This window comes from Hippoglossus stenolepis, chromosome 13 (genome assembly GCF_022539355.2).
Source record: "Hippoglossus stenolepis isolate QCI-W04-F060 chromosome 13, HSTE1.2, whole genome shotgun sequence".
In the NCBI taxonomy this organism is placed as follows: Eukaryota; Metazoa; Chordata; class Actinopteri; order Pleuronectiformes; family Pleuronectidae; genus Hippoglossus; species Hippoglossus stenolepis.
Genome location: NC_061495.1, coordinates 24,119,160 through 24,146,920, shown reverse-complemented (window position 1 = coordinate 24,146,920; position 27,761 = coordinate 24,119,160). Strand labels below are relative to the sequence as shown.

At 39.2% G+C, this 27,761-nt stretch overlaps 2 protein-coding genes across 5 annotated transcripts in view; both read left to right on the top strand.

Annotated features, from left to right (window-relative positions):
* Positions 1-18,628, top strand: part of ccdc93 (coiled-coil domain containing 93) — a 39,534-nt gene extending 20,906 nt beyond the window's left edge. The window contains exons 7-24 of one of the 4 annotated variants that reach the window (XM_035174053.2): positions 1,081-1,181; positions 1,631-1,648; positions 1,969-2,005; positions 4,789-4,887; positions 5,669-5,719; positions 6,368-6,454; positions 7,217-7,330; positions 9,589-9,651; positions 10,044-10,117; positions 13,323-13,404; positions 13,546-13,617; positions 14,598-14,669; positions 16,158-16,266; positions 16,419-16,501; positions 16,717-16,754; positions 16,874-16,958; positions 17,162-17,275; positions 17,698-18,628. In XM_035174053.2, the coding sequence (XP_035029944.1) occupies positions 1,081-1,181; positions 1,631-1,648; positions 1,969-2,005; positions 4,789-4,887; positions 5,669-5,719; positions 6,368-6,454; positions 7,217-7,330; positions 9,589-9,651; positions 10,044-10,117; positions 13,323-13,404; positions 13,546-13,617; positions 14,598-14,669; positions 16,158-16,266; positions 16,419-16,501; positions 16,717-16,754; positions 16,874-16,958; positions 17,162-17,275; positions 17,698-17,754 (1,356 nt within the window). In that variant the 3' untranslated portion in view covers positions 17,755-18,628. Of the gene's footprint in view, positions 1-1,080; positions 1,182-1,630; positions 1,649-1,968; positions 2,006-4,788; positions 4,888-5,668; positions 5,720-6,367; positions 6,455-7,213; positions 7,331-9,588; positions 9,652-10,043; positions 10,118-13,322; positions 13,405-13,545; positions 13,618-14,597; positions 14,670-16,157; positions 16,267-16,418; positions 16,502-16,716; positions 16,755-16,873; positions 16,959-17,161; positions 17,276-17,697 lie in introns of all 4 variants that reach the window. The other 3 variants (XM_035174051.2, XM_035174055.2, XM_035174054.2) reach the window with 3 other exon arrangements.
* Positions 18,629-20,824: 2,196 nt separating this feature from the next.
* fgf9 (fibroblast growth factor 9) lies at positions 20,825-23,378 on the top strand. Its single transcript, XM_047342699.1, has 5 exons — positions 20,825-20,900; positions 21,402-21,500; positions 22,388-22,516; positions 22,650-22,753; positions 23,196-23,378. Exons 1-5 carry the CDS (start codon positions 20,825-20,827, stop codon positions 23,376-23,378), a joined length of 591 nt encoding a protein of 196 aa, XP_047198655.1.
* The last annotated feature ends 4,383 nt before the right edge of the window (positions 23,379-27,761 follow it).

Sequence of the window (27,761 nt, the reverse complement as noted above, 5' to 3'; positions counted from 1 at the left end):
GACATGGCCAGGATGGTGACGAAGAACCCAACAGTCTCTTCAACAGAGCTTTAGAGGTCCTCTTAAGAGAGGGAGAGTCTTATAGAGATGCATCCTTAGTCTTCAGGACAAGTCTCTGACTGGCTTTGAGTGGCATAAAGGCCATAATTAATGCCCATGCTCTCTGTGGAGAGACCTGAAGATCGAACTTCAGATGCTTCTCATTCAATCTGAGAGTTTGAGAATATCTGTTGAGATAAAAGAGCTTTAGAGCATTAGATAAAATGCCCAAATTCAGCTGAGCAAGGCTTGTAGAGACTTACTCAAGAAGACTCGGCCCTCTACTAAGTACTGAGGTCTGGATGCTTTTCACCTCTGCCAAGGAGGTTATGCTTTCATCTGTATTTTATTGTGTATCTGTTACATAGCAGGAATACACAAAAACTACAGGATAGATTACCACAAAACTGAAAGGATGTGTGTGTAAGACGGGGCTTTTTTGGTGGTGAATTTGTTAAGTAATAATGCAGAAAGCTTTATGAAAAAAATCAGGTATGTGTATAATGCTAATATGTATGAGCAGATGGAATTTGGTGTGAATCCAGTGTTATTAGGGGTGGTGATCTTTACTCCGTTACTGTGTGGTAACAAATATCCCTGTATAAGAGAACGGATAGTTTGGCTTTGTGTTTCTCAATATATATATATGTATGGTAAAGTGGCCAATCAGACTTGGCGGACGTATGCACTCTGAGTGCCCGTCTAGTTAATAAATTGGCTGATGTTTCTATTATGGATTATTTGGTGTAGATTGATGGAGAAAGATGAATGTTTTAGGGGTTAGGGTTAGTAATCTACAACCCAACACAACAATTGAAATTTATGTAAAAGGTGAATGGGTCTGAATACTTTTGGAAGCCGCCATACATAATGAAAGGAAGTATGTAACTGTTGAATCAACAAAGTAAAAAAGTAAAAGCAGATATAAATATTGGGATAATTGCAACAACAATAACCAACAGTTTTCTGATTCCAACAGATGTTACTGTATTTTTCTATTCAATATCATTTTTGACTTGAATGAACACTAATGTTTTGCAGGAAATGTACAAACCGCAAAGAAAGTACAGGAGGCAGAAGGATGCAGGACAGCTTCTGGATGAAGAGTCCAGGGTTCATTCCACCCTGCTGGAATATGGCAGGTAAGATTAGACATCAGGTATGTGTGTGCTCTCACACTTTCACTGTAACAGAACATCACTGTCATTTTTTTGCATCTCACACATAGAAGGTCTTGACCTATTTAACGTGCCTTGAGATAATGTATATAATGATTTGGCGCTATACAAATGAAATTGAATTGAATCTCCATTTTTCAAGAATTTTAAATTTGTGAAAAATTTGACCACATGTGAAACAGATTTCCTCAAAAATGTCAGGAATTAGGTGAACTAACCCGCGCCAGTGCGCAAGGGTCCACTAGGGAAAGAGTGACATAAATTTATCATCAAAGGGTTTACATCAGACTTGTACCCATTCACAACTGCGCATGCATTCTGCTCCTGCCTGAGTGAACATCATCTCAGGTCTAGTTTGTCTGACATGTTTTTTCATCTATCCATCCATCCTTCCATCACCGCCTCTGTGTTAGAATGTCAGATTTCCTTCTGTAAGTATTGTATGAAGCATTTTTTCTGCAAGCTTCTACTCATAGCAGTTTGTTTTGTGGCGAGACATGTTGCTCAGAGAATGCAAAGTTCTCACATACTGTGTTATTGGCATGATGGATGCACAGTGTGGTCTTGTTGTGATGCGTTTCTGTATGCTTTTATTTATTTTATCAGACATTCCTCCTTTCGGGAGCTGTTTATCCTCATGTTGCAAACCTTTATGATGTCCTGATGTAATGTGGCATGGTAAAAAATGTTTTATTCCAAATGCAAAGGAAATTACTTAATTTTCACATCTTTGTCACAATTTTTTCTTCAGGCGATATGGTTTCAGAAAGCAGCCCAAACAAGAAAAGGTTGGTGTTGCAATGATGTAGCTTTTACAAACATCATTTTTCTGTTATTCAAAAAGTGGCTTTGCAGACACCATTTCATGTGCTATGATAATTTCACTGCTGTTATGATAATTTTATCATGTACGCCATCCTATACAGTATGATACAATGCTGTATTCTCCTCCCTATTCAGACCAACACATTCGTGTCAAGTTCTAGAGCTCTGTTTTAACCATCTGAGCTACATTGTAGCCACTGATACTGTTTCGTAGCTGCTTGCTATGGATAAAATGTATGTGGAAACATATTGATCACGTATACTGCAGGGAGATCCATTACATCATATTTACTTATGATATATATGATTTGGAGAGGAAGAGTTTTCCAGATTAATGATAAACTAACAATCACTCAGACAACAGACGCTTTGGTTTTAGGTTCTGTAACAACTCGCTATTAAACCACTACACTGTTGTTTAGTTAAACATGTCACCTGTAGACCAGTTAAAACTACACAAATTATTTTCTACATGTCTGTTTAACATGTGGTTATATATAGAGATCTTAATTGGTCTTTTACTGTTTACTGCACAAAAACTAACAAGCACTGTTGTTGTCAACTCAAGTTAACGTCACTTTGCCTGGTGCACTGTGTGAAAGCTGAGAGAAGAAGCAAATTGTCTTAATTGCAGTAAACTATATGACCACTGTCTGAAATTAGATAAGAAGCATGATACTCTCGTTGTCACCCCTCTCGTCAGAGAAAGGATGTTAGAAGCAACGTGAGAATCTACCTTATGTCTGCATTGCAACATGTCGTCTGCAGTAACGTTTTTGTCAGTTATCACCAAAATAACACAGCAATGTTATAGTAGTAGTTATGTCCAAATTAAATTCGGCTTATTGGAGCCAAAATATTCTCACCTTTTACCAAGTGCACCCAGTTTTGTTGATACCATGTAATGTAGGATGTGGATTACTGTGGATTTGTCAACATAAGTAATTTCTATTGCTTAGTTTTCCCCTAATATTTGTAATTTCAAGACATGCAAGGACATTTACTGAACCTTAATTCGAGACAGCCATATAACCCTAACCCCTAACCCCAAAACTACTCAGAATAATTAATTAGTTTTCAAAATAGTTGATTACTAAAATTTAGTAATCGTTTATGAATCAATTAATCGTTTGTATTCAGGTTATTGTCTCCAGTAATTTCCCAAGCAAAGATTACTTAAAATCTATTTTCAATTTCAGCCACTAGGAGGAAGTGTTAGCTTGATTTTATACTTTGTGTGCAGTAGCAGATTCTGAACAAGTCACTACTTGGATAGTTAAACTTCCTCGACCCACTGAAGTCCAAAGATTATTGCTGTCAGTTCTGATGTCGAAACTGACAACATGTTTGAAATTCTCAATTAATTTGCCATACATATTACTAACACTAAGCACGATTACACATTCAGGCCAGGCTGAGTGATGAAGTTAAGAGAATAATTATCGATTTGAATAAATTGAATAAAGATTAGTGAAGTTGATAAGTGCTTTCCAGCATGCAAGAGTGTTGAAGTATTCTGTGGTTATAGTGCTGTTTGTAGGGAGGGCCAGATTTTGAATATGTAATTGATTCATTTCCATCATAAACCTACAGGCTAAAACAATGATATGCTTTATTATACTAATATAAATGAAAAGGGCGTTACGTATGCACACGTATGTTATCTTGAAAAAATATAAAATTTTTAGCTCTGCCACTGCCACTTGAGCATGTAGATTGAGTGCACCTTTGATGTGTTGCTGTGACATCTTACCAACATAAGATGTGACCGTGTCTGTGTTGTCCATAAACACAATCAAAATTGAAGGATTTTTTCATCAGACGCAGGTGAACGTTTAAACGTCAGCTCTCCAACCATAACTCTTTTCAACCAAGGTGGACTTGGGCTGATGCTAGAGCTGGTTCGGAGTCATTCTTGCAAACCTCTTAACCAGTTTGCTTTTCCAAAGGCTAGAGCTACGTCACTGTAAACGTTACTTACAAGTCTCTGATTTCTGAGTAACTCTGGCACCAACTTCAAGCACAACATCAATAATGGCAGACTACACCAGCTCTTTTTAAGACAGTTTGTCTCTTACACAGCCCACTACTGCTTCGCTTTGGCAACCACAATTAAAAATATTCAATCTGTGTTGCAGACTACACATGACACAAGTTTTAGTTTTTTTAAATGATGGTCACAATGTTTTGGTTGGTCTTGTTGTTAATGATAAACCTGCCCCCACCCCCTGACGTAAGCGGTTCTGTGTTGGCACCAGAACTGAACCAGTTTTTCTGGCAAAAAGTCAGTTCTTAGGCTTTTGAAAAACAAAGAGTTTGTTCTAGATTAGGCACTGGCCCCGAAGCAGCCCTTGAACTGCTTGGTGGAAAAGGTGTACCAGTGAGCAAAGAAATTCTAATTCTGTCACCTTTAACACCCAATACAACACAGCTTTTATGCTCTTATCGCAACATGTTTGTGTGCCTGCTTTTGCAGCACTGCACAAAGGGGAGACAGAATACGAGCTAACAGGAACAGATCAGAACAAGGCTTTGTATTAACATACATTCAATCTCACAGATCTAAAAGCAAAATAGAATTAAAGGTCCCAACGCACCTTGATAAAATTTACTTCACATATTAGTTGGCGCTTGTTGAGAGCACTGGTTATTTTCTGCCACTGCAGGGGCTGTCATTGTGGGAGCTGGATGGTAGGGCGGGTAAACGATAACTTAGTTGGTATGAAATGTGTCTTCCCTCCACTAGGTGGATGAGGGAAAGGCTTTGCTGGCCAGCGGCTCTCAAGTGACCCCTCCTGGGATGGTAGAGGTGTCAGAAGAAGACGACCTGCAGGCAGCAGAGGAGGTGAGTACTTTATGTACTGCGTTACAGATGGAGAGCAAAAATAGACATATTACAAATTCCTTCAAATAGCAAAAAATTTTAGGAAGTTGATTTAATTTAATTGCAGTTAATTATGCCTCACGTCTAGCCATGTGAAATATAACGCATGATACAGTAAAGAAACGAGGCAAGAGAAAATATGTATATACAATATATAATAGAGGGATTAGAAATAAGTAAAAACAAAAATCACTAACAGAATTTTTTTTTTAAATCCTTAAAAAAGTAATATTAAAATATTTTAAAAAGTGTAAATGTAATTTCCCCTTTTCTTCTTTTTCTCTAACAAATTTTCATCACATCTTACCACCTGCTTTCTTCTTTCTTGTCCTCTTATATCCAACCCACTTTTTACTCACTGTTTATTCCTCCTCCTCTCCTCACACCAGTTGCGCTCAGAATGCTTATTGGAATTCACAGATTTGATAGTGAGTTTCCTAGGCTGCAATAAAGCTACATCTGTTTAAATAGAAACGCTCTGTCAAACTTTGACAATTCTCAATGATTTATCTGTAATACGTCCAGGTCTAGATAGGATGGATTCTGGGTCCAGATCCAGACTGTTGCTGCCTATTCGAAACTTCTGGTTAAGGAAATGCATTACAATAATTTGTGTTTCCACGGGGAGAGTAGAACAAGACTCCGTTTGTACCATCTACACCTTGCATCTTTCTGTAAAGTACAGTGAAACTTAACATTGAATTTTCTGCCTTTTAAAATGCAATTTTGTTTTTTCTCTTAGATGCGAATCAAAACTCTGATGACCAGCATGGCTGCTATGGTGAATGAAGAGGTAGACAGAAATCTTTTTTCTGTCTTGTTCTTTCTCTAAACTTACTGACTCGTAAGAAATTAATCACCACAATATTCCTCTATTAATCTGGACCTGTGTTGTTAAATTGTAGTATCCTTCACTATGCAGGTGACCACTCTCACTAAGGACTCTGATCATCCACATTATGCATAAGCACAATCAAAGTTTTTTGAGTTGAAGAATTGTTGGTTCTGACAGAATCATTTGTTTTACTGTAACATTTTATATGGTCCCATCAGTTTTTGCTGTATCCCGCTCAAAGTCGGTTTAATAAAAAATTATAATTTTTTTTCTAAGTGTCATCAAGAGTTCCTAAAGCATCTATCCTTTCATGGAATATTTCTACCTGAAAGCCATCTCATGGTAACTGTAGGTTACATGTGAGGGCACCCCTGGAGCTCTCCTAAATTTCTAAGTGAAAACAAATCTAAAAATACTCCTGAAAGTAGAATAAAAAATGTGTTATTCTTGAGCCGTTTTGGCCAGTTAAGAGACATTTCCTGCTCTGTGATGCCTGTTAAATGCAGGTCTTGGCAATTGAATGTTTTGTGTCATTGCATTCAGTGTAAACTGAACAAATTAATGTTCAGTGATGTGTGGTTGTGACTGAGCTTTGTCATTCTGCAGGGGAAGCTGACAGCGAGTGCAGTTGGTCAGATAGTTGGACTGCAGTCTGAAGAAATCAAACAGATTGCCTCTGAGTATGCTGAGAAGGTGAGTCTTAAAGTAAGAACGTCAGTTTTAATTAAAGGAGCAGAATAAATTATATTTTCTACTGCTCAAGGTCAAAGGGAATCAGTCCGAGCACAGTGACACTTAATTGTGATGTATGCTCATAAAGTATGTTCAATATTGCATGTTACATCAGGACCATTTGAGTATAGTCCCTGTGTATTAACAATTCCATCTCTGTTTCTCAAAAATCAAAATTACTTGTAACTTTTATTACTCAGCTGTCAGCTCCAATAACGGTGCCTTTAACCAACCCAAGTTCTTCACATCCATATGCCACATCTTTTGTATTAAACGCATGAAGAAAACAAGACACTGCATGTTTCCTACTGCCCATTTTTCAGCTCAGCCTTATTCTGGACTAGTCTGTCCACTAAAACAGACTAAATTGAATTTAAAAAATCTAAGAATTGTAATCTCTAAACTACTTCTTTCTAAAAGTAGATGCTGTACTGTAATGTGTTGTTTACTAATATAACTACTGAGTGGGATGGAGATAACCTGCATGCTGATTTCAACTAACTGTGTACTTAAAATTCAATTCACAGTGAAACACTGAGAGCTAAAACAGGTTAATGTGAGGAGAACTAACATGGAGAGTGTAAAATACAATCATATTGGTTACACACACCTGTTCTAGCAACCTATGTTGACTCAGCTCAAACTTTTATGTTGCTGTCTTTTATCTATTAGCATTTATTTTTTTGTAATAATACCTTATTGTAATAATTGTGTGCATAGCAGTCAGAGCTGATCTCAGAGGAGCGTTCAGAGCTCTACGGTCCGTTGCAGCAACACCACAGGGCGGTCGCCTCGCTCACCAAACAGATCCAGCAAAAAACGAAACAATTGGAGGAGGTAAGCAGTTCACTGTGGTCTACTTTTCAGTCCACTTAAACCATGTTATGCCTTCCACTGTGTCAAACACTTCTGCAATCACTTGGTTAACATAAGTACACAAAAACTATTTGTTGATGGCGTTGGTGCAGAACCAACATGTAAACAAAACACAGGATACACTCACCAGGTCAACATAGGGCACATTAATTCCCATAGAACAGACAATACATTCAGAACTTGTATATTGCATGTAGTCTGTTTTCATTTGGTTGGACACATTCATTAACACATTGAAAGGGATTATTTTTACACTGCTCAAAAAAATTAAGGGAACACTTAAATCACACATCAAATATTGATGAACGAATTATTCAACTTGAAAATCTTTACTGATGTACATTGTATAATTTTTTAAGAACAAAATTACGTAACGGTCAATGGAAACCAAAATCGACAACTCATTGAGGGCTTTTTACTTTTAATTTTCGAAGTAAAACGGTCAATTGGTTTCCATTGATATCCAACTTGTGGATCAACCTGCAACTCATCACAGAACGTCCCATAGGTGCTTAATTGGATTTAGGTCAGGGGAATGTGAAGGCCAGTCAATGGCATCAATGCCTTCGTCATACAGGAACTGCCTACACACAATGGCCACATGAAGCCGGGCATTGTCCTTCACCAGGAGGAACCCAGGGCCCAGCTTAAGGTCTGACAATCGCTTTGAGGATTTCATCCTAACAGCAGTCAGGGTACCGTTGGAAATGACATGGAGGACTGTGCAACTAGGGCTGGGCAATATGGCCTAAAATAAATATAGGAATATTTTTAGGCTATATCGCGATACACGATATATATCTCGATATTTTGAAATACCCTCTTAATCACTGTACAAATGTTAAATTCATACATCGAGTATATTCAATATATCGCCCACCCCTATGTGCAACCCTCCAAGGATATGCCTCCCCAGACCATCACTGACCACTGACCCACCACCAAACCGGTCATCCTGATGATGTTACAGGCAGCATAACATTCACCACAGCATCTCCAGACTTTTTCACGCCTGTCACATGTGATCAGTGTGAACCTGCTCATCCGTGAAGAGAACAGGGCGCCAGTGGCAGACCTGCCAATTCTGATGTTCTCTGGCGAATGCCAATCGAGCTGCATGGTGCTGGGCTGTGAGCACAGGTCCCACTAAAGGATGTCAGGCCCTCATGCCACCCTCATGGAGTCTGTTTCTGAGAGTTTGTTCAGAAACATGCACACCAGTAGCCTGCTGGAGGTTCTTGTGTAGGGATCTGGCTGTGCTCTTTCTGTTCCTCCTCACACAAAGGAGCAGATACCGGTCCTGCTGCTGGGTTGATGCCCTTCTACGGCCCTGTCCAGCTCTCTTGGTGTAACAGTTGGACTCCTGGTATCTCTTCCATGCTCTTGAGACTGTGCTGGGAGACAGCAAACCTTCTTGCGACTGTACGTATAGATGTGCCATCCTGGAAGAGCTGGACTGCCCGTGCAACCTGATTGGGCTGCAGATACCGCCTCATGCTACCAGTAGTGACAAGGACACTAGCAGAACACAAACCTAGAGAAGAATCAGTCAGGAAGGATAAGGAGAGAGCAATTGTCTGTGGCCACCACATGCAGAACCATTCCCTTTTTGGGGGTTGTCTTCCTTTTGCCTCTATTGCACCTGTTGTCACTTTCATTTGCATCAAAACAGGTGAATTTAATTCACAATCACTTGTGCTTCCTAAATGGATGGATTGATATCCCTGAAGTTTAACTGACTTGGTGTTATACTGTGATTATTAAGTGTTAACTTTTTGGAGCAGTGTATAACTTAGCAATGAAACTGTTGAATAATGAATTGATGACTATTTTGATGACTTAGTTATTTTATGGCACTTACTGCAACAATTTGTATTTATCTTGTACATGCAAATTATTGCCTTTTGTTTCAGCTTCATGAGTGTGAGAATTTAATTCATCCACCAATGTGATATCACTTTAAACGTTATTACCTTTATGGACATTCTATAGACATAGAACATTCTTTGTAGCACTATCACATGAGCTTTCTTTAACGTGCAATATAACTTCTAAGTTTAGTTAGTTATTGGTCTGACATTGGGTTACACCCCATCAGGAATTAATGTGGGCCATTATGAATTTTTAATTTAAACAAACTTAAGCTTACAATGATTTCCATCAGTGCTCAGGGAAGGTGTTCTAATTGTCATTAATAAGTATTCATATATTTATGGCAGCTAAAATCCAGCCATGCAGAGGTGAAGACAGGCTGTGACGAGGTCAAGAGAAAACTGATGGAGGTAAGATGAAGCTAAAATGTTGTCATGAAACCAAACGTTTGTGTTGGCAAATGTCTGACATGTGGCACAGGAGAACAATGCCAGCAATATGACAAAAGACCATTGATTACATTATAATCGAGTCATTTCAGAAAATGAGACAAAAGTCATTATTTAAGTCTTGGTAGAAACATTGAGGCAGAACCCTCATTTTCAATAGTGCAGAGATACAAACAATGCAATAATTACAGACAACAATTTTTTTAAATAATTACTATCTATAAAATTTGCACTTAAACCTTAGACTTGCCAAAGAAGCATAATTAAGTCAATCCTATTTTGTTTAAAATTAAAGATGGAGAACATTTTAAGATGAGAATATGGCAAAATTGTGAAATCATGCATCTTCCCAGGCAACACAGCTCTTGGAGAACCTGGAAAAAGAGGTCAAGTCTCTAGAAGAGCTGGAGGAGCAGGCTGACAGTGGGTGAGTGGTTGAGAGTAATTATTGTTTATTTCTTTTGCAGTTTTCACATATAAACTCTGAACATGTGCAGAGTTGCCCTGTTACTCATGCCCATTTCAGATACATTCTCACCTGCTGAAATATGCCAGGATTGAGTATGCAGGAGGAAGGATAGAAATGTCAATACACCCATGCATTCTCTGTGAATCTTTTAGACAATGACTAGGGGATTTCTGATAGAACTGTTGGATTAGGAGGAAAAGTGTTTGAATTTATTAAGGTCAATATATACTGAGGAGGAATTAGCTCACAGCTAATCTCCCAGCTCTGTGTGAAAGCTTTACTTTGATAGTATTTATGAAATTTACAAATTAAATTTTCTAATCTTAAGTCATTTAGACAAAACAATGAGGCTACATGTGTACACTTGTGTGTCGTGTTGTTTTTGTTGAGCCTGGCTTGCACCCCAATTTTCGTTGCTCTTAATTTGCCTTGTTCCACAGGGGTCTACTCTGACCTAGGTCCAAACCTGCTGTTTTTGCCTGTTTGGTTGCTTCTTTTGGTGTCCATTTCCGTCCTGTTGTTAGTGATGGTCCAACAGCCCATATAGATGAGTCTTTGGACTGCATTTTACCTCCTCTACATGACTTGAGATAGGCAGCTCGAGGATGCCGTGTCCATAAAGACCGATGTTGCTCAAACATCTTGGGACTCCTAACCACTTTCTCACATAGGAGTTGATCATTCTCTCCATGTTCTCAACTCTTGTGATAGGAATGTCAACTACTCTAAGTGGCCACATCATTCGGGGTAACAGGCCAAACTGTAGGCACCAGAGCTTTAGTTTATCAGGAAGCATGACTGGTGGATGTTCTTAAGGCGGCTGCTGACATCCAATTATAGTCAAAATTTATAATTAAGAAAAATCTAAAATTTAAGCAACAAAATAAGAGAAACTACCTGTTTTCACAGACTAATTTCACTTCATAATGACAGGTCACCACCTCAGAGTCTCACCCAGACAATGTCAGGACATTCTGATATAGAATTTAAAAGTAAAAGGGGAAACAGACACAAAGTTAGTGAGGTGTAGTAAAATAAATGAATGTGGGGGTAGGGAGAGTGCTCAGTGCATGATGGGATTTCCCCCAGCAGTCTAGGCCTATAGCAGCATAAGGGGTGGTTCAGGACTCACTTGATCCAGCCCTCACTATAAGCTTTATCAAAAAGGAAAGTTTGAAGTCTAACCGTAAATGTAGAAATGGTCTCTGCCTCACGAACCCAGAGTGGGAGCTGGTTCCACAGGAGGAGAGCCTGGTAGCTGAATGCTCTACCTCCCATTGTACTCTTACAAACTCTAGGAACACAGGTGAGTCTGCATTTTGGGAGCAAAGTGATCTATGCGGACAATACGGTGTTATGAGCCCTTTGATATATGAAGGGGCTTGATTGTTAAGGGCTTTGTATGTGAGGAGCAGGATCTTGAATTCTATTGTTTTTTTTTTATAGGGAGCAAATGCAGTGAAGCTAAGGCGGGAGTAATATGATCTCTCCTTCTTCTTCTTGTCAGCACTCGTGCTGCAGCATTTTGGCCCAACTGGAGGCTTTTCACAGACTTACTGTGACATCCTGATAATATAGAATTACAATAATCCAGTCTAGAGGTAACAAATGTATGGACTACTTTCTCAGCATCCTTCTGGGACAGGATGTTCCTAATTTTCATAATATTGCGCAGGTGGAAGAAAGCTGTCCCAGAGACTTGTTTTATATGTGGGTCAAATGACATGTCCTGGTCAAACAAAACTACAACTACAAGGTGCTAACCACGAGCTGCCAGCTCGAGACAGACATTTATAAAAGCTGCATGTTTATAACATGATCCAGGTTGGTGAGAGAGACTGTGCCAATTTGAGAGAGAGCGAGAGAGACGGATCCAAACCCTTGGGAGTCAATCCCAACAGCCAGCAAAACAAACAAAAATAGTAACGAACGCAAAGGCTAAAGATAAATCCGACTGGCTACTGGCTTGAATGGCTGTCTACAGACTGCCATGTGGCCCGCTCAGTAGTCATCATCAATACCTATTCAATACCTATTTGCCTTCTAAAATCGTGCTGCTGCTTGAATCGCAACATCTAAGACATCAAAGGAATCTTTCCTGGCTAAACACACTGGAAAAGACAAAGCTACACTCTAGCAAAGACCCCGGACAACGTGTGATTATTCAAAATCTATAAGTCCTATCTGTGAAATAAAAACACAGTGAGAATCCCAAGACTTTGCCAAAAAACACGGAGATCTTTTTTATTGGTTAGAGTTAAGAAATGGGACCGTGGGAGCGAGTTAGAAAAGTTTGACTGATTTGCGCCTTCCAGAAATTTTCTCTCAAAATTAACATTAGACCCAATGGAGAGAGGCAACGGAGAACTACAGTAAAAAAAAAATGGATAGAGCCAAAAGTTTAGCTCTGATAGATTTCATTATATTTCACCTCTATTTGTGGCTTTGAGAGCAGTTTAGCACACAAAAAGAAGCTGAATATCTGTCCTGCTCCACTCTCGCTCTAAATGGGCAAGAGACCTTGACTCCCATTCATTTTTTTATGTTTTTGGTGATTTCCGAGCAAACCGTTTGGAGAAGCACACCATTCCCGACCGAGCCGCACGTTTTGATGTATTTTTTGTGCATGTACGACGAAAACTGCGGGAGGAGTAGTGTGACAAAATGTCATTTCTGTACCCTCCATTAATATGCTCTATTTCCTCAATGGTTTCAGCTCTGGAATTTGAACTATTTACTGTCATCTGTTTGTAACTTTAGTGCTGTATGATTGATTCTATTTTCTTGTTCATTATGTGTTAATTAAATAACATCAATGCATGTGCGCTTAACTGAACCATGTATTTACCAGAGTGACTGGATGTCTTGTTAATAAAGTGTTTTCCATTGAACCACACATTTGGAGTATTAACAGGCACATGGACACTGTGGCAGATATTGGAGTGTGGTGATGGAATGGACCCAAAGACTGTTTTAAGCATGAATTTAGTGTCTGTGATAGCACTCAGGTTTTGAAGGCAAAAATGGCAGCAGTTTTGAGAGGTTGCAATGTCAAATGTCAAACATTTTTTAATGTTTGACATTGCAACTTCTTAAAACTTGTAAAACTTGTGATCTTTGAGTGGTAGCACAATCTAATAGTGTCTATTTTGTTCAACTTAAGCTTGTTGGAGAAGCTGAGGGCTCTGGTAACAATGAATGAGAACCTGAAGCAGCAAGAGCAGGACTTCCGCACACACTGTAGAGTGAGTACATCATCACACACACACTGATTCCTGTTTATCCCACTCTGTGTGTACAGCATAGTAGAACTTTAGTTTTTAAGTCCTATATGACAGTTGTATATAATTTGTATGAATTTTCTCTAACATGGATGTGTGGACCAGGAAGAGATGGCCCGTCTGCAGCAGAACATTGAGGAGTTGAAAATGGCATCAGGACAGGATACAGAGGAAAAGGTATCTAGCACATCTTAGAATTGAGCAATTCTCTAAAATGGTATACAACAAAAGAAGTAGAGAAAGTAGATTGTAGCCTTCAGTCCCAGAGAAAAAATACTTGAACTTAAAACCCACCAGTCATATGAGTTTGTTTTAAACATACTAACAGTGTTGTGCCAGTTCACACTTAAAAATAACTCATTTGTTCCGTTTTTTTATTGGGATAGTTATGATTTAGATGACAAACTTACGATCATGTATTTAGTTATTAATCAATTGTGTCGGATCATGAATCCGGATCCTCCGGCCACTTTAACACTGAGTCCTAGCTGTGCGCATCACGCCTCGTGTTGTACTGAGCGAGCACAAAATGTTGACGACTAATTTTTCATAATGTTTAAATTCGGCCTCATAAACTTCGGAGCAAATCAAACAAACACTAAGTAGACTTCATGTACTGATCAGGTCCTAATAACTTGTGATTAGTGTTGGTGTTTATTAGTTAAAGTGAGTGCAGGTCATCAGGAGTTTGAAGGGAGAACACAGGAAACTCCAGCAGGGTAAAAACCAACCGCTGCTTCTGCCCTGATCATGAAGCAGCGGCACAGATCATTGTGCAGCTGTGGACCCTAGTGAAATTCTGTATTTTTGCTGCCACTGTTCTTCAACAAAGTAACTTACCGGCTGATTTACGATAATGGACTTTGGTCCTCTAATCTCACTGTGTGTTGCTCATACAGTCTACTCTATGGTGTCGCTCTGTGTGAGTGATTGGGGGGTGGTGCCCCAGGGCCTGTGTGCGTATGTGCTCCCAGTACGAGGAGTCTGGGAGCACTCACACCCACACACACGCTCACCTATACAATGATGATTTTTTTTTTTTAAAACGGTGTTGTAAACTGATTCGTTCAGGGCAGCGCTCACAAAAAATATGAACGTGTTCATTGAATGCCGTTCATGCACAATATTTCATACTAATCCTTTTTTTCTTTTCTCAGGAGAGGAACCAACTGATAGACAAACAGTACAATGCAGACCGAGAGAAACTACAGAAGATCCGTCTGGTCATGGTAACTAAATTAACTAAACAAAAGATTTGATGGAACGGGAGGTCATGGTGTAGTTGATAAGTGAGGGAAAAAATGAAAGCACAGAAAATAATATAGCCAATACACAGCTAATCCACTGACTTATAGATTTACTTAGATGTTCAGATCAATTGTTAATCACAGAGTCTGGTCTAAAATTTGAGGTAGTTAATAAAGATTAGTCAGACATCAGACACCTCACTTAGGTAACCCAGCTGACATTCCCTAGTGTGGTCATTAGCTCTGTTTACATCCCACCGGATGTTAAAGGGATAGTTCACAGAAAAATGAAAAAATTCACTCATTATCCACTCACCACTATGCCGATGGAGGGGTGGGGGAAGTGTTTGAGTCAACAAAACACTTTTGGAGTCTCAGGGGTAAACAACGTTGTAGCCGAATCCAATACAATTGAAGTCAATCGTGACCGCTTCTTCAGACGTAATAAAACAACAGAAAATACATAACATGCCCCACTAGCTTAGCCACTTCCAGTGGACTTTTAGGTTTAATACACGGTGTACATGATCTCGGTTCGAGTTTAATTTTAATCTCGAGGATAATGAGTGAATTTTCATTTTTCTGTGAACTATCCTTTTAACACCAAGTTAGACACAGAGCTAGTAGCCGAGGTCGCTAGCTCCATGCTGGCCAAAAATGCTGAAGCCCCGGTGTTCATGGTTGGTGACTTTAACAGCTGCAGACTAAAGGGCGTTCTGCCTTCTTTCCACCAATATGTGTGCCTTCAGCACCGGAAACTGGAACTCAAACGCACCAAGCCTGACACCTACTGCCCCACCCTATGGTCGGAGGACGTAATTACACAGCACTATATGAAGTTCTGCAATACCACCAACAAGAACTTTCAGAAGATATGCAAACTGCAAACCATGGATCACATCCCACATCAAGCATAGCCTCAAAGAAAAACAGGAGGCTTTTCAACTTGGCCACCCTGAAAATAATCAATATAAAAATAAAGAATGACATTCAAAAACATGAACACTAAACAAGCCTTCCATAAAGTAAATACACTAACTGGCTGTGACGCACACAAGAACTTTTCTACATTAATGGATCACACCTCCTTTGTATGCACCCTGAACACCTTCTACAATCGATTTGACACCCATAACCACTCTGCTGTCTGTAAGAGCTTCTGGGAACCCTTCCCTTTCCCTGAGCCTGCATATCTCTCCATTTCCACTTCAGGATGTCCAGCTTCTGCTGGACATCCAAAATATCTGTCAAGGCCTCTTTTGAGAATTACACGAGAACCTCCATTATTATCATATGATTATAAAAGGATTTGATCAAAGTTTCTTGAAACAAATTCACTTGGTTTGTTCACATATAGGACTTAATATTTCATGTAATGGAAATATAACAAAGACAGAGACCTGAGTTTTGGTTATTTGAAACTCTCCTCTTTGAGCTGAATTACTCTAGAGGTTATTTCACTCTGTTCAGGCTCGGAGGAACCGTGAGATCGCCATCCTGCAGAGGCAGATTGACGAGGTGCCAAGCCGGGCCGAGTTGACCCAGTACCAGAAGAGATTCATTGAACTCTACAGCCAAGGTGCGTTCCACCTCTGTATCTAGTCTAACCAGAATTAGACCAGGTAAGTATTCAGTAAACATTTGATGTATCTCCACTTATGAATTACACTAAATGTCAGCAGAAGATTAGGAGCAAAGACAATATCTACTAATTCTTCTTGTGTCTTTCAGTTTCTGCAACACACAAAGAGACCAAACAGTTCTTCACGCTGTATAACACATTAGATGACAAGAAGATTTATCTTGAGAAGGAGGTCAGTAACAGCATGGTTAGCAACATGGGAACAAATTCCTAATATAATGAATTCTTGTAGACTGTGGCTTTAAATTAAGATTTGTCTGTGATTTTAGCAGCTCTGTTCAGTTTAACTATTCATATAAATGAAAAACAAATTAAAGTGAGAGACACCAGCAGACAATTATACATTCTAAATATTATTCATAAAATAGTGTTTTCTCATATCTATAGGTGAATCTGCTGAATTCTATTCATGACAACTTTCAACAGTAAGTATAGATATGCTCACCTGTCGTATGTTTGTAATATGAGAAGAGGAGTTTGTTTTCCCATTACCTGCATGGTCTGTCGGTGTGTCAAAGCTATAATCTGCTGTGCTGCTGTCCAGGGCCATGTCATCTTCAGCAGCCAAAGAGCAATTCCTCAGACAGATGGAGCAAATAGTGGAGGGAATCAAACAAAGCCGGATCAAGGTAGAAATCACTCTCTTAAAGAATAATTCAAGTTAGTTACCTTTATAGATTTGGAAACGTCATTGCTGAATTGAAGTACAGCTTTGGAAGCAGTACAAGAAATCAGACAAGTGATTCAGATGTCCTAACAGTGTTTCCACCATTACAACACAAGCACAACACAGTTTGTGTGACGCCTGCTTTCTGCCTGTATGGTTTGCCAGATGGAGAAGAAAAAGCAGGAGAACAAAATGAGGAGAGATCGGCTGAATGATGAATACCTGGAGCTGCTCGATAAGCAGAGGCTCTACTTCAAAACTGTCAAGGACTTTAAGGAGGTGAGGAAAGCAGTCAAATATCATATGTTCTTTATTAGTTATGGATAAAGTTACTTGGCTGAGAGGTGTTGCTGGCTACAACAACAAGCAGTTTATATTAAACAATATTTACAGTCTTAAAAATGACTATCGGTGAATCAACACCTCTGTAAACAGTTTTAATAAAACTTTATTTTGGGGGATAATATTATTGATTAGATGTTGAAAATGACTACCAGAGTCATTAGAAATATTTAACATAATTACCAACATTTCTCAAAGTTAACAATAGATTTAGATAAATAAAATAGAGACAATCTAAAGTTTATATTGATCATAAGATTATGTCTCATCATACGTCATATTATAAGTGAAGTGAAGTCATGAAGTAGTTACAAAGAAGTTATGTGACAGTAATGATTAAATGTTTTTTTTCTCTCCAGGAGTGTCGGAAAAATGAAATGCTGCTGTCTAAGATGAGAGCCAAAGGAGCTTCTTAGCCCTGAGTCCAGCGTAAAAAGTTATTTGATATAAACAAAATATTTCTTCTCATGAGCTAAATTTATCACAGTAAACTATGATTTTTTTTTTTTTACATTACACACGTTGTTTCATTGTTATCCTTTATGGCTGATATGTTTGTAGGCCTGCACTTAAGACTTGCATCTAAAAACCTGTGAGAAGAGTCCAGGATATTATATTTACACTTTGGCATTCACATGTGCCAAATCCAGCTGCCTGAAAAACACAAAGAAACCTTTTAACGTATCAAGTCAAAAGAAGCTATGGAGTGTTTGACACATGTTGGCGTGATCTTCAACTGAGGTGCGACTACAGCATCTGCAACAACCACGATGGTCACCAAATACCAACCAAGTTGAAACTGTTGACTTTCAAAATGAACAATATTTGGGAGCCTTGTAACGATCCTCTTAATCAGAACCTTTTTTTCTTATATCTGACAACTTTTCACTGTGGGACCGAACAATGTCAAATTTAATCATAACTCAACTAACATTAACTTCACACCTTTAAAGCTGTACTATACAGCTGCTCTAGCTTTGAGAAATGTGCCCATGTTGTTTCTGTTGATCCCATGTCTACTAAAGGTGCCTTAACTTTTTTTTTCACTGATAATATATAAATAGGGCATTTCTGAACTTAAGTTCTGAAAGTCCATCATAGTATTTTGAAGTTTCCAGGTGAAGCTTTAAGCATTGCTCTTTGTTTGATATAATTTTACAGTCAGGCTGCTCAGATGTGCTTCTAATGTTTGAGCTCACCTCATGTCTTAGATTTGCTTTCATGACCCAATCACCATAAAGTACTTAATATAGCAGAACTTAATGAATAAAATTATCTTAAGAATTGAAATGTCTCTTGTGTTACTAATATTAGATAAGATGTGTACTGTCAGACGCTATGTGCTGATTAAAGACAGGGTTTTATCAGAGTGTTGTCAAAAGTAACATGATGAATCTATGAAGGAAACATCCTGTGAATCCCCAAATCAATTCAGATCTGGTGCACATGCACAAGCTGGCAAATTGACATCTGTTCCTTACTTAGTCAGCACAAATCCCACCAGTCCTGGGAGGTGTATTATTCACAGAGAAACAATAACTACAGATAATGGAATATATTTCAAGATATAGTTCACAGATACATTCAGTCAGATGGTGGTTAATTTAGCAACAACATAAGAACTGCTGATGGATACTTTTAAAAAGGGTCATAATTGATGCAGCAGACCCAGAGATCTTTTTTTATTGGGTATCCTACATTGCCCACAATGTAACTTAACTGCTGACATTTGGATCAGAGATTTGACTGTGTTGTGCTAGTTGCTGTTGATATAGCCCTGAGCCTAAACTCAGTTCTTTCTACCTCCAGATTTTTTTCCCTTCAAATTTCTAATCTTCAGCCTCAAGCAACCGTGACTCAAGTGACATCACTCAAGGATATGTATTTGATTTCACACAGCTGTCTCTGGAGACACACAAGACTTAAAAAAAAAAAAGTCATGTACACTGATTTAATTGTAAATGATTAACAATGCACATTTATCTACTTACAATAACCTTTATAATAACAACATCAGAAACTTTGTGCAAATCTATTAAATATTCAAAATTCAAACATCTAATTTACTTAAGTATCATCTATGAGATGTGTCTGCACCTGTGATGATTGGAAAAGTGTCAGTGGCCTCCATAATACTTAATTGTATGAAGTTTGGAACAACCGGGAAATTTCCGAGAGCAGGCTGCCAAACTGGGTAATCAGGGGAGAAGGGCCCTAGTAAGAGAGGCAACAGAGACCCTTAAATCCGACTGAATATCTAGAGGGACCTGATGGTGGCTGTCCAACTACAGTCCCCATCCAACCTGACAGCTTCAGAGGCTCTGCAGAAAAGACGGGCAGAAAAACACAAACACAGGTGAGGAAACTGTCATAGACTCAAAGCTGTGATGGCTGTCAGAGGTGCTTCAACTAAGTACCCATTAACAGCTCTGAATACTAAGGTCAATGTGATATTTCTGTTTTTCTTAATAAATTTAGCTAAATTGTCTCAATCTATATATTCACTTGGTTATTTAGGAGTATTGAGTGTAGATTGATAGATTATTTTAGCATAAAGCTGCAACATGAAAAGTGGACAAATTTAAGGGGTTGGAATGCTTCCTGAATGCACTGTCTATTTCCTGCTACCCCATGTACAAAGCCAGGTCCATAGATTAATAGATTTCCCAATCTGGTGTAGAAGAACTTGGCTGAACTGAACATAGCCCAACAACCATCTCCCAACACAGAAACCAGAACACTACCTGAGAGTCTGATCTCCTCAGCCTACATCAGGGTTGGACCTCACTAATGCCCATGTGGCTGAATAGGAGCAAATCAGGTTCAACATTAGAAGACTGAAACCAGAGGAAATAAGGTTTTTACAGCATCAGTGTCTTGATATGACATCTTCAGATCTTGTTTAATGTTTGGATGCTCAATTATGTACCTTTGGCCATGTAGTGTATTTGTCACTTAAAAGTTCAGTGTGTAAGATTTAAGTGAAAGGGATCTATTGGCAGAAATTGAATATAAAATAATCCTAGTGATGTCTTCACTAGTGTGTTTCATCTAAATTGTACGAATTGTTAATTTCTTTACCCTACAATGGGCCATTTTTATATTAAAATACTTTATATTTACATCTGGAGCGGGTCCTCAACAGAGGCCGCCATGTTATTTACAGTCGTCCAAACTGGACAAATTAAACACCTTTTGAGTTTTTATGACAACTGAAGGCTACCACAGGTTCTCTTTAATGTGTGGATGGGGAGGGTGAGGTGAGGGGGATTCAGCTGCAACATGCAACTTCACCACTAGATGTCAATAAATTCTACACACTGGACCTTTAACACAATTCTGTCAAACTTTCTAAGAAACAAAAATGTATTAGTTGAGGTTACCTTCCACAAGATCACTGAACTTTTGTTAGTTTGTATGTAAATTAGGACCATGTTCTTTTCCCTCAGACTACTTGCTGCTTTATCAGCTCACTCTTCAATCACCATGATTGAGATACTGCACAGACGGTTGTCCATCCAAGGTCTGATTGGGGAACATAAAAACATGTTCATATACGCAGGTCAGTTTTTCTGACTGTACTTTCCTCATCCTTCTATGGTGGAATGAAACTAGATCAGTTATTGTAGGGTACCACTGGAGAGATTGAGTGTGTGAAAATATAACAAGATGCAGGAGCTTCAGGGAACATCACATGTTGGTAGTATTACTGATATGTAAGATAATACATAACATGATGTGTGTAAGTATCTCACTGTGTCCCTGTCAGAGCTTCAGAGTAGACAAAGGCACTGAAGAGATAAAAGGAGGAAGTGGGTGAAGAGGAGATGAGCAGAGAAGGCGGTGGAGCACAAATTTGGCAGAGTGAGACAAACAGGAGGCCTAACCTGGTGTTGCCGGACAGATTCTCAGAGACTGTGGACCTTTCTCAATAGATATGATTGTTGGTTGTACATCACTGTGTGGCCTGCTGGAAGCTGCTTGATATGTTTCACTATGAATGTTTTCTTGGTGCTGCGTGGTTTCCTGTTGCTCCTGATTTTCGGTGTGTATGATCATGCAGTTGGGGCAAAGAGACAACAACCAGTGTTTTCACCTGAGAACCACAACTCTCGCCTCCGAAGCCTCTGGAAGCTACACATGAGGGACTCCCTGCTGAAAGGTAAAGGTCAAACAGCACATAGGAAACTTTCTTTAATGCTTAACCTCAAAATATTTTTTTCCTCTCGATTGAACTGTGTTATGAACACATGATGATGTTAGTGGGACATGCTGTGGAAGAAAAGCTGTTAGGAAATAAGAACCCTAACTACATGTCATACAAATCTCTTTCAGTGCTTTCTGTAACTTTTCCTTTAGGGTATGATTTCCTTCAATCAACATTGTTGACTGTCTCCTTTGGTCTTCATTAGCTCACACTTTGTTTAACAGTGTAGCTGGTCAAGGCATGTATACTGTCCTCAGTGGTCAAGACAACACGTGTCATTTTGGAAGTGTACTATTAAATTAACTTGCCTTTCCTGCCACCATAATGTGTGTTGTCAAATCAACCAACAAGACTGAAATCTTAATGGACATTTTTGACTGTCTTAATATAATACATGATAACACATCTTTTGTATATGTTCAGAGATTTATTGTTCACTGTAATCATTAATATACAAAAGCTGTTTCATATTAGCTTCAGTTGAAGTTAATACTATAGGTGTAAGCAGTCTGATTTAAATCTTTCTCATGATAGCTGTGTGTAGGTTAATTACTGGTGTGAATACTAAAATATATCACTATCACCACTCGGCATGGAAACTGTATCTGTGCAGAAAAACGGTATTCAATAAAAAAATAACTGGACGGTAGGCCTTTCTCTAACTCAGACTACTGAAGCCTTGTGTCAGCATCAGATCGACATAGGGACATTTTTGCTTTGAACCAGGAATCTCTTAAAAGGAGGAGGAACAATTCTAATAACATGACATTTCACCATCAAGGACAACTAGTTATTAAGTACCTTGTACATCAGCAACAACAAATCATCTTTTCACATTGCAGGTCCTAGTCCTCATCCAGTCGAAGAAGGGGTCAAACAGCAGCTGCTTTACTGCCGTGTTGGCATTGGCTACCATCTCCAGATTCTGCCCAGTGGCTCTGTTGGAGGCATCCACAAACCCACAGAGTATTGTAAGTTCAGTCCACACATACAACCTCCTTACCATGAGCTTGTGTTAATGTTTCAAGTTTATTTAGTTTGTATTGTAAATTTGGTCCATTCATTTATGCTTTGCTCTACTCTGCATTTCTAAATCTCCACAAGCTTGGCTCAAGGTGTTTGCTATGAAGCATGGAGTGGTGGGAATCAAAGGAGTCAAGAGCGGCTTGTACCTCTGTATGAGTCGAGAAGGCCTGGCATATGGCGCGGTATGTAGTCCCCCTTCACATCTTCAATACTGCATGGTTTAAATGTGTCATATATGTTTACTATATTAAAAAATGCACTCCTCAAACCTGAGTCAAAGAGCACTATGTTAAGAATGCGATTGTACCTAAACACTATAAACAGGTAGCTGGGTGGTTGTGGCTCAGGTGGTAGAGCGGGTCATCCACTAACAAGAAGGTTGGAGGTTTGATCTCTTGCTCCCTATTGCACAAAATGTAGTGTCCTTCAGCAAGATACTGACCCCAAATTGCACCTGATGGCTGTGTTGGCAGTGGGTGTGTGATGTTTGATAGATACACATAGAGCCACTGAATGAATGTGTGTGAATGGCAAAAACTGTAAAGCGCTTTGAGCAGTCATCAAAACAGACCATTTACCTAGGTCTCCATAATGGGACATCATAAATGTGGTTGTCTCTTCCAGGAGCAGTTTTCTGCTGACTGCTTGTTGAAGGAGATCCTGGAAGAAAATCATTACACCACCTATTCCTCTCTGTCTCATCCGGGCATCTACCTGGCTCTTTCCCACAAAGGAGACCTCAGAAAGGGTAGCAGTGTGGGCAGCCACCAGTCCTGCACACACTTCCTTCCTAGAAGACCACCATGATCCGGGCACAGGACAGCCAGCTTTTCGAGAAATAGAGCCAAATTACAAATATAGTTCATGTTGCCAGTCCAGCTTGTGAGGAAAGCAACAGACCTCCACACAGCAGGTTTCAGGTTTGTCATTTCCACACATGTATACTTGACACACATACCGAGTGACAAAATGGTGTTCCTTATGGACCTCAGTGTGACAGAACAGACGCCACACAGTCTTATGGATGATAGTAAGAGTGAATACTCATATTTGCCGAAACAAGGTTAACATTCATGCACTTTTCCTTGTGACTGTAACCAAAAATAAGTCTCACCAGAAAGAAATGATTTCCCATTGTGTCAGTGTTGAGTTAGCCCATCTTGATGGCCATGTCTTGTCATGTTGTAGAATTTCAATGAAAACAAAGGTGGAAGAGGTTTCATTTCATAGTGAGTTTACCACCATACTCACTCTACCAGTCTCCACAAGGCCCTGGTGTCTGTAGCTGATTATTAGTTTTTTGATTGGATTACTGTTGAAGATATTCAAACAACAAAAGCAGTGAAATATTTAGTTTATAAAAGGCCTCCGCCTCCAACAGTGCCACCATGGTAACAAATTCAAAAGCGGTTTAGCAATTGGGGCATGTGGGAAGACAATGGGTAATTGTCTGGGTCTTTTTCTGATACCAGTGCTAAAACTCTAAAACAGCTCCATTGCCTAAATGGTGCAGAGGATATGATTTTTTAATTGCTAAAGCAAATTAGAAGTTGAAATTTAAGATCTAAACCGTTAACTGTTTAAAGTATATTTAATAACTAAATAACAGTTTCAGTGCTTAATACAGCAAAATGTTCCAGCCCCAAACTCGTGATCAATTGTCTTCCTACTCCTGTGGCTAAGGACATCCACACTGCCATGCTTGGTATGGGGTCATGCAAGCAGTCAAACACGGAGCATCCCTGTTCGCACAATAGTGTTTTGCCACCAGAGTTAACTGTATTGTTGTCCACAAAAGATAATAAAATTTTCATAGCCAATATATAGCACAAACCTTGTGGAAATATGGTACTACTGCAAAAAATGTGTAATGTGGAGTCGGTGTGTGCTTTTGCAAAAACGATGTCGGACACTAGTTTTCTCTGGACCTCTCCCTAACACAACAGGTGATGACATGTTTAGCCACATGTTGTCTTTTAACCGCTGGCTGTCGAGGTGGTGTCCTGTAAACGGTGTGGGCTTTGTAGATAATTGGCAAACTTTCTGGAGGAAACCTGGTCTTGTTAGGAGAGACGGCGTTCATCCCACTTGGGATGGAGCAGCTCTCTTATCTAGGAATATTACCCAGTCTATTAAATGACAACCCAGAGTTGGGACCAGGACGCAGAGCTGCAGTGCTACACACTTCTCTGCGCTCCCTCTGGATCAGTCACACAACCACAAACCCATAGAGACTGTCTCTGTCCACCGTCCCATTAAATTATGTAAATCAAACAACAGAGGGAGAATTCTACACAAAAAACAAATAAAAATTAACACAACCTCTGCAACAACTCAAGAAACAAAGACTTTTAAATGTGGACTTTTAAACATAAGATCACTATCATCAAAGCCTATTTTAGTAAATGAACTAGTCTCAGATCAAAAAATAGATTTATTGTCCCTCACTGAGACCTGGCTGCATCCCGATGAATATGTCAGTCTAAATGAATCTCCTCCCCCCAGTCATATAAATTCACACGTTCCCAGAGAATTTGGTCGAGGAGGTGGAGTTGCTGCTATTTTTAACTCCAGTCTATCAATTAATCCTAAACCTAAACTAAGCTACAACTCATTTGAATGTCTTGTTCTTAGTCTTCCACACCAATCCAAGAAACACCAACAGCCAATCATATTTGCTGTAGTTTAAATGGTAAATGGTTTTGTATTTATATAGCTCTTCTCTAGTCTTGATGACCACTCAAAGCTCTTTACAGTACAGTTTTACATTCACCCATTCACACACACAATCATACACTGCATCTATTAGCAGCACTTTTTTTGTTCGATGAGGGGCAAGTCGGGGTTCAGCATCTTTCCCAAGGACACTTCGGCATGCAGATGGGGAAGACTGGGGATCGAACTGCCGTCCTTCAGGTTGGAGGACGACCGCTCTACCACTCACACAGCCACCCGTTTACCATGCCCCTGGGGCTTATTCTGAAGTTTTAACAGAATTCCCTGAGTTTTTATCAAACCTAGTCCTAAAAACCGATAAAATTATTATTGTCGTGACTTTAATATTCATGTTGACAATAATAATGATAGCCTTAGCGTAGCATTTATTTCAGTACTAGACTCAATTGGTTTCAGTCAGTGTGTACACCAACCTACTTATTGTTGTAACCACACACTTGACCTTCTATTATCATACGGTGTTAAAATTGAACATCTAACATTACTTCCATGTAATCCAATTCTATCAGACCATGATTTAAAAACCTTCGATTTTTCATTATGAAAAAATATATGCCACTAATAAAAAACTCCTTTTCTAGATGTCTACCTGATAGTGCTGTAGCTACATTTAAGGAAATAATTCCGATTACATTTAAACCCGTATTATCCGTCGATATAACCAACGAATTCTTTAAAAACCCTAGCTCCACTGAGATTGACCATCTAGTCGATAGCTCTGTAGACTCATTACGATTAACATTAGACTCAATAGCGCCTCTAAAAAAGAAACGTGTAAAACATAGTAAATTAGCTCTGTGGTATAATTCCAAGACATGAATTAAAACAAGTATCAAGAAAACTAGAAAGGAAGTGGCGCTCCAACAACTGTGTTGAAAATCTCCTAGACTGGAAGAGTAGTGTTAAAGCATATAAGAAGGCCCTCCACAAAGCAAGAGCTGCCTACTACTCAAAACTAATAGAAGAGAATAAAAACAACCCCAGGTTTCTCTTCAGCACTGTAGCCAGGCTGACAGAGAGTCACACCTCCACCGACCCAGTATTCCTCGATCCCTGAATAACAATATCCATATGACCTTCTTTAATGACAAAATTCTAACTATTAGAAATAAAACCAACCATCTCCTGCCCTCAGTTGGCACTAATACCCTATCAAGAATAGAAATCTCAGAAACTGCTGAGAATCTTACCAATTATTTAGACAGCTTCTCTCTGATCACCCTTGATCAGCTGACCAAACTAATCTCATGTTCTAAACCAACCACTTGTATCTTAGATCCCATCCCTACAAAATTCTGCCCCTAATTGATAGTTCGTTACTGAACACAATCTGTCATTATCATCAGGATATGTACCACAGTCCTTTCAACTAGCTGTAATCAAACCCCTTCTCAAAGAATCCACCCTGGACCCGGAGGTTTTAGCCAATTACCGACCGATATCTAATCTCCCCTTCCTGTCTAAAATCCTTGATAAGTTTGTAGCCAATCAGCTGTGTGAGTTTCTCCAGGAAAGTAATATATATGAAGACTTTCAGTCAGGGTTTAGAGCTAATCATAGCACAGAGACAGCCTTGGCAAAAGTCACTAATGATCTTCTAATAGCTCCAGATCAGGGATTTGTGTCTGTCCTCGTTCTGTTAGATCTTAGTGCAGCATTCGACACAATTGCCCATCAAATTTTATTACAGAGACTAGAACAGTTAATTAGCATTAAAGGAACCGCCCTAAACTGTTTTAAATCTTATTTTTCTGATCGATTCCAATTTGTGCAAATTAATGATGAGTCATCTGCGCGCACCAAAGTTAACCATGGTGTTCCACAGGGCTCTGTCCTCGACCCAATTTTATTCTCAACATATATGCTTCCACTAGGAAACATTATCAGGACACACTCGGTAAATTTCCACTGCTATGCAGGTGACACCCAGTTATACTTGTCAATATAACCTGAACAATGTTATATATTAACTAAACTCCAAGCATGTCTCGAGGACATAAAAACCTGGATGACCCGCAATTTTCTCTTATTAAACTCAGATAAAACAGAGGTTCTAATACTTGGCCCTAAACACCTTAGAGATACATTATCTAATGATATAGCTGCGCTAGACGACATTGCCCTTGCTTCCAATGAAACAGTCAGGAACTTGGGAGTTTAAAATTCTCCTCCTCACCTTCAAGGCCCTTAATAATATGGCACCATTATACCTCAAAGAGCTCATAGTACCATATCAACCCACTAGAGCACTGCGCTCCAAGAATTCAAGCTCACTTGTCGTCCCTAAAGTCTCTAAAAGTAGAGTAGGAGCCAGAGCTTTCAGCTATCAAGCTCCTCTCCTGTGGAATCATCTCCCACTTTCAGTTCGGGAGGCAGACACCATCTGTACGTTTAAGAGTAGGATTAAAACCTTCCTTTTTGATAAAGCTTATAGTTAGAGCCGGTTCAGGCTTG